Source organism: Paramormyrops kingsleyae, chromosome 21 (assembly GCF_048594095.1).
Source record: "Paramormyrops kingsleyae isolate MSU_618 chromosome 21, PKINGS_0.4, whole genome shotgun sequence".
NCBI lineage: Eukaryota > Metazoa > Chordata > Actinopteri > Osteoglossiformes > Mormyridae > Paramormyrops > Paramormyrops kingsleyae.
This window is the reverse complement of record NC_132817.1, coordinates 20,063,275-20,075,920: the sequence shown is the minus strand read 5'-3', so window position 1 is coordinate 20,075,920 and position 12,646 is coordinate 20,063,275. Positions and strand designations below refer to the sequence as shown.

Genomic DNA, 12,646 nt, shown 5'->3' with positions numbered 1-12,646 from the left:
CTTAGTTTCAACAGGCTAACTTTGGATATTGGTGAGCTGTTAAGAGAAAATGATGGGAATGACAAGTACTGCATAATCATTCCTGAGTATTCTTGTAAGCACGTTCCTGTGTTTACTTACGATACACAACCGAAAGTTGGCTTAGATCTTATTACTCAATTCAGTGAATCATTGGCCAGGTATGCAAACAGCCAGAGCTCACCTACCTTTCCTGTGTCCAGCCCTCAGTCTTACCTGCTTTGGCGTCTACTAATGTTCCCGGATCTCCTCCAAGGTTACAACCTTAAGGGGGAGGAATGTATGTGATGTGTTTCTGTAATGGCGATTACAAATACTTTCAGATAAAGGAAAGCGTCAATATTCATTCAGCATCCATATATTTCTAATGTGTCGTACCTATTCCACACTGTACAAACGTAGTTATGCGAAAAGCAGAGACAATGACAATAACCTTACATTAAGCTTTATAATTAATGCACTCAAATATAAGCACGTTATCTGTTGTCAGCTTTGCTAAATAATTTATAGCGGAACAAGGGCGAAATTAAAATAATGATTGTTTGTATTTTTCAATAGTCCACTATTTTGCTGAAAACACAGCTTATAAATAAAATACATTATGAATAATTTATCAGTTACAAACCTAGCAACATATATGAATGCAATTATAGGAATATTCTACTTAAAAAGCTACTACCCTTCCCCATAATGACTAACACAGACTCTTAATTCCCACCGCCACCAAAGGGAAACGTGGATTCTTGTCGCCCTCTTGTGGAATAACACTGCATTACTTAGTAATTGCATTTCGACTCTCAAATTGAAAGCCTCTCATCTGGCCGCCGATAAATAACGTATGAGTCATTGTGCATGTAAGACACATCAGCATGGGTCATTTTTAATGCATCACATTATATTTTATGCAAGCCATACGTGCCTGTTATCTATGGGGAAACCACTCTAATATGTTTTAAAGAGCTTCTAGATTAGCTTTTTACAAAGGCCAAAAAACACTGAATAGAGTCCCCGGTGTCACAGTGGAAATAGAAGGGCTTTCTTTTTTCACATCTTCATTTTAAATAGTACAATTTTTCATTAATTTTCCTGTTGTTTGTACCATTAACGATTCAAAATTTTACAGCACACACAATCTATTTTTTATATGCTACACAATGTATATTTAATGAAAATCTTGCCTGCTAGCATGGTGAGTGGCCTCATGCCTTTGTCTAGTGGTGTAATTGGGCCGTAATTTTAAATCCCAGCCCTGTTCTGTGTGTGAGTAAACCTGTCTGCTTCAAGCTGACCTGTGTATCTTATACTGAATAACGGAATTTATATTAAAATGAAGTGTTTGGTGTCCCAGCAGTGAAATCTTTGTGTGGAGTTTGCATGTTCTTCCTTTGTACATGTTTTCTCCAGGTCCCCTGTTTCTGATTTGTCTGTCAGCAGTGATTCTGTATTGTGGCCTGCAACACATTGGCATCACCGCTAGGGGGCACTCTCGCCATGTGCAGTTTGGTGTCTGGAGTAGATCCCAAGGCCCAGGTCAATCTCCAAGACCCTGTACTGGAAGCAGTGGGAAGATGACTAGATAGGATGTCTTGCCTGACGGATATTGTCATAAGAAATTGTGATTTACAGAGATAAAGATGATGATACATTGGCAGGGGCATAAGAGGGGCATAGACACTCTGGAAGTCTCCAAATCTAATGTCGGGGGCCAGGTCTACTATGGGATCACTCCCCCATACAAAATCCACCGGAGGGGACGAGCAAATGCACTATATGGACAAAGTATTGGGACACACTTCTAAATCACTGAATTCAGGCTTTTTATCCAGACCCATTGCTTTAGGTGTAAAAAAAAAAATCAAGCACCTTGGCATGCAGTCAGGTTTACAGACATTAGTGAAAGACTGGGTCGTACTGAAGAGCTCAGTGAATTCCAGCACGGTACCATCATAGGATGCCGCCTTTGCAATATGTCAGTTCTTGAAATTTCGTCCCTGTTAGATATTCCGTGGTCAACTGTAAGTGGTGTTATTGCAGAGTGGAAGCATTTAGGAACAACAGAGACTCAACCACAAAGTGTCAGACCACGTAAATAACACAGCAGGATAACCGAGTCCTGAGGCACAGTGTGTAAAAGTCACCAATGCTCTGTTCCAAACTTCCTCTGGCATTAACTCCAGCACAAAAACTGTGCCCCGGGATCGTCATGGAATGGGCTTCCATGGCCGAGCAGATGCATGCAAGCCTCACATCACCAACTGCAATGCCAAGCTCCACACAGAGGGGTGTAAAGCACGCCGCCACTGGACTCTGGAGCAGTGGAAACGTGTTCTGTGGAGTGACGAATCACGCTTCTGTCTGGCAGTCTGACGGATGAGTCTGGGTTTGGCGGATGCCAGGAGAACGTTACCCGCCTGACTGCATTGTGCCAACTGTAAAGTTTGGTGGAGGAGGGATAATGGTGTGGGGGTGTTTTTCAGAGGGTGGGCTGGGCCCCTTAGTTCCAGTGAAGGGAACTCTTAATGCTTCAGCATACCAAGACATTTTGGACAGTTCTATGCTTCTAACTTCTAACTGTGGGAACAGTTTGGGGAAGGACCTTGGCTGTTCCAGCATGACTGTGCCCCAGTGCCCAAAGCAAGGTCCATACAGACATGGTTGGGTGAGTTTGGTGTGGAAGAACTTGACTGGCCCACACAGAACCCTGACCTCAATCCCATCAGACACCTTTAGGATGAATTACAACGGAGATCACGAGCCAGGCCTTCACATCCAACATCAGTGCCTGACCTCGCCAATGCTCTTCTGGATGAATGGGCAAAGGATCCCACAGACACTCCAAAACCTTAAGCTTCCCCAGAAGAGTGGCAGCTGTTATAGCTGCAGGGGAGGGGGGGGGGCACATTAATGCCTGTGGATTTAGAATGGGACGTCATGAAAGTTCTTGTGGGTGTAATGGCCAGATGTCCCAATACTTTTGTCTTAACTTCAAACCAGCAGTAGTGCATCTAACACACATCCAAATAGCTCTCCATCCTGAAGCAGGCAGGTATGTTAAGGTAAATATGTTGCCTTGCCTTGTACAGTAGTTTTAAATGGGGGGGGGGGGGGTTATAGACACATATTTCTGGGATTAGACCACACCGTGCATCAGTATCATATGTCTGAAAGAATATTGTTTTAAAGGGCAAAAGACATTTTTCCTGCGATAACCTCTATACTTAGCAAATCCATTAAGCACTATTTTCTATTATAAAAGGCAACAAACTCATCAGAGATACTTGTATAGCCTGTTATGCTTATCTACAGGCACTAAAACCCGTCTGTTTATCTACTCTAAGTTCAAAGTAGAATTTACATAATTATGACTATAAAAACGAGTAGAATAAAAAAAAAATCCGTGAACTTTAGTATAGACACCTCCCTTGAGCGAAATATACAATCTAGCAGATCATTATTGTCATCTGTGTGTGGGTGACACCTGTTTATTACAGAATTTTCTATATCACACAGGAAAAGCCAGGTATTCTGGTTTCACTTGTGACTCACGGCGGTTTGCGTGCTTTGAAGTTTTGCTGCGGCTTTAGAGCATGTGTTCTTCATATAGGACATAGTACTGGTTAAAAATAAACGACTACAACTACAAGGTTTGCTTAAAGACAGATTTATCAAATGAGCATTCAAAATTGGAGATTATTGATAGTCAACGGTGCATATTGGTTTCGTTCTTCCTATACAGACAGATTCCGCCTTAAGTCACTTAAAACACGTTTCAGTGTTTCGCTCGTTCACAGCTGCCCAGATACACAAATACATAAGCAGACGTGCCCGCGTACCGTCTTTCTAATCCGGTGCCGTGCAGTTTCATTTGTGATCCTTTGATTTGTGATCCCGTTCGCAGTGAAAGGGCTGCGGCACGATTACAGGGCGTTTCCGTTTGACGGCGGTGCCACGTCAGGTGCCGGATCGCGGCTCCGGGGCGTGGAGGCGAGGCGAGCGCCTCAGTCGGCCACGGTGAGAGCGCTAGGACGCGTCTCAAGGTATGTCAGCGCCTACGCTTAGACTCCTGCTCTCTATCATTATTATTACATTTCACTATTACTGCTACAGGAGAATACCACCGTTCTATTAGTCTGAGAAATCTATCAGGACTGCTGTTGGATTTTATTAAAGCGCTTGCTCTTCATTTAGATGTCCAGAATACTCTACAGCCGTAGGCATCGCGTTGACTCCGTTCCCGGCTGTCGGACAGTACCGTTTTTTACAGACATTTTCCACTTCGAAACACTCTGGCGGGGGTGTATTGAGTTCTTAAGCAAGTTTCCAAGAGTGCAGCATACATGCTTTTAGAGGGAAACCTGTCTAATGTAGTAATAATTATAATAATATTAATAATAATAATAATTATTATTATTATTATTATTATTGTTCTTGTTGTTGTTTATCCTCACTTTGGTTCCAATTACTGCAAAAATGCTTCGAACATCCTTGGAAACGTGTTTTGACACTGGTGACATTAGAGATGACGATTGTTCATTCACGCATTTACTCACGTGTTTGCGTAAAGGCGCTTGTTTACCATGACTTAGTTCAGTGATGCAGTAACGTGTTCAAAATACTGGAATCATTGCGCAGGTATGTATTGCATTCAAAGGAACTTGCTATATTAATATGTTACGGAATAATTGATGCTGTTGCAACATTCATGCACACATAACACTCACACATAAAACAGACCTTAAACTATACAATAAAACAAAGATTCAGTTAAGCACACACAGGACAGAAGAATACAAAGTAGGATTATGTTTTACAAAGAAAATATTTAATGCAAATGATGAAGTGCACAGGAAAGCCAAAAGCAACACATGTGCAATAGAAATTCATACATAACCTGTTAATCCAGTTGTGCTCTGTTTAACCAGGGACTCAGGTGTGAGAGCTGACAGAAGCGGAATCACTTCATCATGGATGCATGTATGGAGGCTACGCGTTTGGAAGAGGCTGGTCAGTCCCACCTGCTGCGGTTCTGGGCCGAGCTGAGTGCGGAGGAACGTGTGGAGATGACCCAGGACCTGAGGAGCATGGACTTCCAGGAGATCAACGGCTTCTTCCAGCGCGCCATGAAAGAGTCAGGGCGAGAAAAGCAGGAGAAGGTGGACAGCAGGATGGAGCCAGTACCCAGAGACATGCTGGGCAGTGTGGTATCTGACCGAGAGCTGCTCAAGGCGTGGGAGAAGGAAGGTTGGTCTTTTTAAGATCCAGACTCAGAATCCTTTTATTTGCCAAGTATGAAAAATACAAGGAATTTGTTTTGATGCAGGTGGTGTCATAAGGTGTACAATTAAAAATGCAATTAAAAATGCAATTCATGGGCCCCCAACTCCCCCTCCCCTGGCATGGTAACATTTATTACCTTTATTTTACTGTGAAGTTTTAATTTATAATATTAGCAAAGAGAATATCATTTTAAAATGACTTTTTTCACTTTTGTGAAGAACAGAATACACAAATGAAGCAGATTTGTCGTTGCAGTGTGCTATGTAATTAGCTGTCTCTCGGGGGCCCCCTCCCAGTTCGGGGCCCCCTCCCAGCCATCGCCTGCCCTGCCTGTCCTGCCCCTTGGCCTCTGATGTTGTCACAGGAGCACTGCCCTCTCTGATTCTGTTCATGCCCTGCGCTCACATTGTGTAGTATATTCACTCACAGCGACCATTTTGCAGTCTGCCTGAGAAAGTGTCAGAGTCACTTTTTTCTTGACATTTACAGGTATGGCCTTGCGTTTCTGCACTTGGGTATGATTGGGTGAAACTCTGAAGTGTTACGTTCCGTTCGGTGATTCACCAGGCTTGGACTTTGTCATGGGCGGCATCAATAAAGAGCTTTTTATTGTGACATCCAAAGGATTATCAGACATTCCTCTGAAGGCGTTCACTGATCTCTTTCTGGAGTTTTATAATAAACAGACAATAATAAAATTCAGTATCCCAACATACATCATCCCCAGCCCTTCAGTGATAATAAGGAACTGAAAACTTACATTTTGTAATCATGTGAGTGATTTCATCGGAAGAGATTATATCCTTTTCTCTTACTTGTATGAAGAAATGGAAGCGTGTTATTTCTGAATTATTTGGCAATATTGTTAATAGCATTTTAACACAAAGGCCAACAAGGAGATGAAATCATGGACATTTTTGAGTACGTTATAAAGAGGCATCATTTGGGGACCTTTATTTTATTTCTGTTTTGGAGGGAAGTTTCAGCCAAACCGTATAACAGATAATAAAATCCTCTACTACATTTCTGACATTGTAACCATGAATTTTTCTGCCCAGTTGTTTCTTTTTTGTTTGGTGAATTCAAGTAACAATTCAGTGAAACCATACCGAAATAGCAGTGAAACCTTACTGAAATAGCAGTGAAACCTTACTGAAATGGCAGTGAGATCTTACTGAAATGGCAGTGAAACCTTACTGAAATAGCAGTGAAACCTTACTGAAATGGCAGTGAAATCTTACTGAAATAGCAGTGAAACCTTACTGAAATGGCAGTGAAACCTTACTGAAATGGCAGTGAGATCTTACTGAAATGGCAGTGAAATCTTACTGAAATAGCAGTGAAACCTTACTGAAATGGCAGTGAAATCTTACTAAAATAGCAGTGAAACCTTACTGAAATGGCAGTGAAACCTTACTGAAATGGCAGTGGCGTTGCAGGCACCTGAAGGGACCCGGAGCATAGCTCAGAGGTCAGAAGAGGAGGGGGTTGCCGCTTCTAAACTGCAGGAATACGGCACGCCACCCTACAAGATTTGCCAGTTTTTAAAACAGGACAGGTGGCAGTTTAGGGGTGGAAATTATAATATTAGCAAGTTGAGGGGCTAAATGATTTATGTAACTTGCGTCAGACTTTTTCACATGATACATTTACTGTTTTTTTTTAGCATTAGCATAGAAAATTACCACTAGCAAAGTCACCTAGCTAGCCAGCCAGCATTCTTAGGCTAAAACAAGTGGTGAAACTTCAGAAATTCTTGCTACTGGCCAAATGGACTAGTTCAGAATTTTTTTTTTTAAAAATCACTATAAATGTATTGTTTTGTTCTTTGATAACAGCTTATGTTTCACTAGGCCACAATATATATTTTTAAACATAAAGAGCAACCAAAGGCCATCACATCTTACAATAATAAATTACTGTGTAACGTTATTTACAGCACATCATTTATTAATTTCCATTAACCGTTTACTCATTCAAAGTACCCCATTGTAAAATGGTTGGCTGATAGCCAGTTCATACCAGCTATCCAAAAATTCTCTTCCTCACATGTTTGTGTATTTTTAAGTCTATTAACACACTTCAGTGATGCATTAAATCTACTTTCAGTTCCTTTTCAATGTAGCCTCCCAACATCTCTGCTAATTCATCGCTCTAGAAAATGGAAGATTAGGGTTGTGGGATGATAATTTAATCACGATCATGATGAATCACACACTTTGGGGATAAGTGGAAATTAGTGGGAGAACATTTTAAAATGAATTTGAGGAAGCACTTCTTTACACAACGTGTAGTTAGAGTATGGAATAGTCTTCCTGCTAGTGTAGCGGAAGCTAAAACCATGGGTTCATTTAAATCAGAGCTAGATAAGATTTTAACAACTCTGAGCTATTAGAGGCTTGATGGGCCGAATGGCCTCCTCTCATTTGTAGATTTCTTATGTTCTTATGTTCTAATATGAGGTTCTGGTCTTTAGCAGTTAGCAGTTAGCAGTTATTGTTTTATTTCTCCTTTCAGGACTTCTGCATATTTCCCAAAGCAAAGTTGCTGTTCTTCTGCTGGCTGGAGGGCAGGGCACCCGACTGGGGGTCTCCTACCCAAAAGGAATGTATGACATCAGCCTGCCGTCCCACAAAACCCTCTTTCAGATCCAGGCGGAGCGCATCCTCAGGCTTCAGCAACTTGCAGAGCAGGAACATAAGTCAAGGTGCAGCATACCATGGTAAGACTGCCTTCATGTCCGTCTACACGGAGACGAGAGGGTCAGGCATGCAGGGCGTGACACCATGTGCCATCATTTGAAGAAAAAATATATGTTAGCAGTGATCTAAAGAGCACCCAGACAATTAGATTATTGAGCCAATTAATTTGGCTGGGAGTATGTTACACAAACCAGGATCTTCCAGGAAGTACTTGAGCAGTGTTTCCCATCCCGGTCCACATTTTTGCTCCCTCCCGTCTCCCTGTCAGATAGTCCACATTTTTGCTCCCTCCTGTATTGACAATTCTTTTCAAACATCACTAGATAAGCATATTCCCCTGTATGTAGGGGAGGCCATCACATCTTACCATAATAAATTACCATGTAACGTTATTTATCTAATTAAACAAAAATATAAGCAAAAACATGGACTGTCTGTGGGACCTGAGGACTGGGTTGGGAAACACTGCCCTCATCCACGCTAATTCTCCCTAGTGGTGTCAACTCAGGCTGTATTTTTGGTACAGAAACTAAAGATAAAGAGACAGCCCACATTTTTGCTCCCTCCCAGCTTCCCGTAGCAAAAACATGGACTGTCAGGGGATCTTCAAGGACCAGGTTCAGAAACACTAATATAGAGAAATCAGAAGGCAAAGGGCAAGGATACAGTTTCCATTATACCTCTCTGCCTTCGCAGGCTGCCTTGCGTTGCCGCGGCATCTTTCCAGCTGTTCTAATTGTTGTTTTTAGGGATGGATTTTATGCACATCTGCATTTAACAGTTTAATTTAAAAGCTCTACAGTGAATGTAGCCTTGAGTTTGGTATGTCACATAAAGTCATATCAATGATGATATAGTTTCATGTTTAATATGTTCCAGACCATAAGCATTTTATAGAGGAAAACAGTCAGATTATTTAGTATTTGTGTTTTTTTGGTGGGGGGCGGGGGTTCTGGTCATATTGGGCCCCTCTGTGTTAATACCGGGAACTGGGAGGGAGTAAAAACATGGACTGGCTGTGGGTTCCTGAGGACCGGATCAGGAAACACTGTATTAGACCTTTGCTCCATGCTGTTCTTGGCAGACTGTAACATTTAGTTTAGGTCAAGTTAATAAAATATCACTGAGAAATTCCCAGCATCCACTTCCTTATGGTAGCTTTGACTGACTTCCTGGGAGACTTTAGGCTAGAAAAAACACTTAAAAAAAAAAAAAGAAATGTAAAAATATGTGCAATTAAACACAAAGTATTGCAGCAAGTCTTTCCCTTATGGAAATTGTCCACTTACGGATATATTTGTGCATATTTGCAAACATTAGCTGTGGGAGGAAAGCAAAAATATATCCTATAAATTGCACATCTCTTAGGTACATAATGACCAGCGGCCGAACAATGGAGTCCACCAGAGAATTTTTTTCCCAGCACAATTATTTTGGCTTGAACAAGGAAAATGTAGTCTTTTTTCAACAAGGAATGCTTCCAGCCATGGACTGCAATGGGAAGATCATTCTGGAAGGGAAAGGCAAAATTTGTATGGCGCCAGGTAACTTCACATTGCCGGGTTACACTGAATTGTGCACGTGTTTCCGTCTCAGGTTCTGCATGGATAAATGTGTTGCCCCTTTGCATTGTATTAGATGGGAATGGAGGGCTGTACAAAGCACTCGGTGCAGAGAAGATTATCGATGACATGGAGCAACGAGGGATTGGTTACATCCATGTTTACTGTGTGGACAACGTCCTGGTGAAGGTGGCAGATCCCACCTTCATTGGGTTCTGTGTACAAAAAGGAGCGGACTGCGGAGCTAAGGTCAGTCTGGAAGGGAAGATACCATTCAAAGTGTCACATGACATTCACCTTACACTGACAGTTACAATGGGCTTACTAAAGTCCTACACATTTTGAGTAGGATTTTAACGATTGAGAAGACATTCAAAAGGACATCCAGTCATAAATATCCATATCCTGAGTAGTGTGCTATTTAATAATGAAATACTTGAGGCAATGCAAATGAAGTTTCAGCAAATTAAGTAGTCGCGATGCTTAATGAAGCTGCAGTTCTTCAATTGAACACTAGAAGGTGTTGTTGGTTCTTGAAAGGCTACGAAATTTTGTACAAAATGTGGAGCCGCTAAAATGTAATTAAAGATTAGTTAAGTTATGTGATAAACTTTTGGTTCCTACCTGATTAGGAAGATTTTGTGAAACATCAGTATGTTTAGCTACGTTACAATATTTAACTATTGGTTTTTAAAAAGAACATAAATCCCAAAGTTATAGACCTCTGTCTAACCCTTACCAAGATCAACAGTTACCTGGTTTAAATATGTAACTTATTTGCAGTTTTTCCTACATAAACAGTTGTGATTCTCCGCTCCACCCCAGTATTTCCTACTGTCACGTGTGCCTGGGCACCATGATAGTCTCCAGCAGACTTGCTTCAGGGTTTCTTGCATCGCATAGACTCCGCTAATCTGTTCTCTGTTCTATTCTATAAGTTCGTCAGAGCTTAATTACTTTGGGTGAAATGCTTCGTTCAGATTCACCCTACAAACAGCCGCATCTACCACACATTCACAGACGCTTGACAGCCAGGATTTCATCGTTTGCGGGCTGTGCACGTCTTTAAATCTCATCCTGCAGTCTTCAGTGGCGGCTGTATACTACAGTGTAATATTTTTAATCTGTACTATGATACGTATGAGTTTAAGGACTGTAAACACAGGGTCAGTTTCGATTAAATGAATAAGGTCGGTGTGATTAGATAGGTGGATGAGGGTGGGGGCCTCACTGCCACGGAGCTGAAGACCACACTGCTGTTAAAGCAGCTTTTTACAGGCTGCCCTTCCTCCAGCCAAACCGCATGACCAAGGTGTAAATTCACTGCTTGCTGAGGGCAGAGGCTTCCGGCCCATGAATCGGTCCACCTACAAAGACTGCCATATACGATCCAGTGCCAGGAGTTATAAAAAGAACAAAAGAACAATTGTGGTCTTTTAATGTGGCTGCTAATGGGAAAAATGGGGAGGGAGTAGGGGGTGAGGCGGATCCCCAGCAGCACGTGGTATGAGGCTGTGTCGACCCTTTTGATTGGGTGCGAGGCTGTGTCGACCCTTTTGATTGGGCCCCACTTGAGGCCCGCTGCTGGGGCCTTCATGTCATGGGTCGCTATCCTGCTTACTGCTGTATGTGGCTCAGTGGGTTTGGAGGCTGTTCTTCTGATTGGAAGGTTGTTGGTTCAAATCCCGGCATTGGAAGACTGATTTTTGCTGTTGGGCCCTTGAACCCAGGGATTCTCAACCTGTCCATACATGGTCAGACGTGTCCATGGCATGATATTTTAACTGAGGTTGCAAAAAACACTCTGTAGGCTACATTTTGAAATAGCAGGTCAGTCCACCATTGCATTGACCCCCTGCTTAACTCCCAGCTGCACCAGAGACTGTCTGACCTTGCTTGTGTTATAATTGCTGCTGTTCACAGGTGGTAGAGAAAACCAACCCTACGGAGCCCGTGGGCGTGGTCTGCCAGGTGGATAGACGATCCCAGGTGGTGGAGTACAGTGAGATCACCCAGGCGACCGCGGAGAAGCGCGGTGCCGACGGCCAGCTGGTGTTCCACGCAGGGAACGTGGCCAACCATTTCTTCACTCTCTCCTTCCTCAAAGACGTTGTAAAGTAGGTCAGACACTTTTTAGGGGCTTAGGGCATTTTTTTGGGTGGGGGGGATTGAGGATGTTCTCACTTAGGATTAAATTTTTGATCCACACTGTACACAGTAATTTTTCTAAAATCTACCATTTTACAGTTGATTTTTAGAATAAATACGCGTCTTAATTTTAATTTTTCATATGTATTGGGGAGCTCTGTGTGTTGCACTGTGGCCCCTTTACAAAATGGTTGGGGGTCTAATTCCTGCCTGTGTGTGTGTGTGTGTGTCTGTGTGTGTGTCTGTGTGTGTGGCTGCGTGTGTGTGTCTGTGTGTGTGTCTGTGTCTGTGTGTGTGTGTCTGTGTGTGTGTCTGTGTCTGTGTGTGTGTTTTTGTAATTATTACATTCTAAGGACCAGATTTCACCACAATGTGACTCTGATATTTTGACCTTATGGGGACATTTTTTCGGGCCACACAAGGATAACATCAATTTTATTTAAAAATCTGTGACTGCAATAAAAAAAATGTCAAAAGCCTTTTGTTTGGTTACCTATGGTTAAGGTTAGGGCTGGGTAGGGGTTAAAGTTGTCATTGCTGAGATTAAGGTTTTGCCCGTAAAAATAAATACAATAGAGTTCCTACAAAGATATAATTACAAACCTGTGTGTGTGTGTGTTTTCCTTGTTAAGTCAGGTCATTTATTTGTATAGCGCATTTAAAACCAACACCCAAAGTGCTTTCCAGTCTAGAGAGAATTGATTAATAATAGTAAAATATATAAATGAAAAATAACATGAATAACATAGTAAAATATATAAGTGAAATAATGTAAATATATAAATAAAATAACATGTGTCCATGTGCGTTTCCTCCCATAGCCCAAAGACATGCAGGTGATCTAGTGTTTATACACTGCACACAGTGTGAACTCTATGACGGACTGCCCCCAAACCCCACCTGGTGGCTTACGTTTGCTTAGTGCAACCCCACATTGGA

At 42.0% G+C, this 12,646-nt stretch overlaps 1 protein-coding gene across 1 annotated transcript in view; it reads left to right on the top strand.

Annotated features, from left to right (window-relative positions):
* The first annotated feature begins 3,908 nt into the window (after positions 1 to 3,908).
* LOC111841032 (UDP-N-acetylhexosamine pyrophosphorylase-like) overlaps positions 3,909 to 12,646 on the top strand; it is a 10,937-nt gene continuing 2,199 nt past the window's right edge. The window contains exons 1-6 of the mRNA XM_023806466.1: positions 3,909 to 4,055; positions 4,941 to 5,259; positions 7,813 to 8,017; positions 9,366 to 9,541; positions 9,636 to 9,808; positions 11,483 to 11,676. Of these exons, the coding sequence (XP_023662234.1) occupies positions 4,983 to 5,259; positions 7,813 to 8,017; positions 9,366 to 9,541; positions 9,636 to 9,808; positions 11,483 to 11,676 (1,025 nt within the window). The 5' untranslated portion in view covers positions 3,909 to 4,055; positions 4,941 to 4,982. The remainder of the gene's footprint in view (positions 4,056 to 4,940; positions 5,260 to 7,812; positions 8,018 to 9,365; positions 9,542 to 9,635; positions 9,809 to 11,482; positions 11,677 to 12,646) is intronic.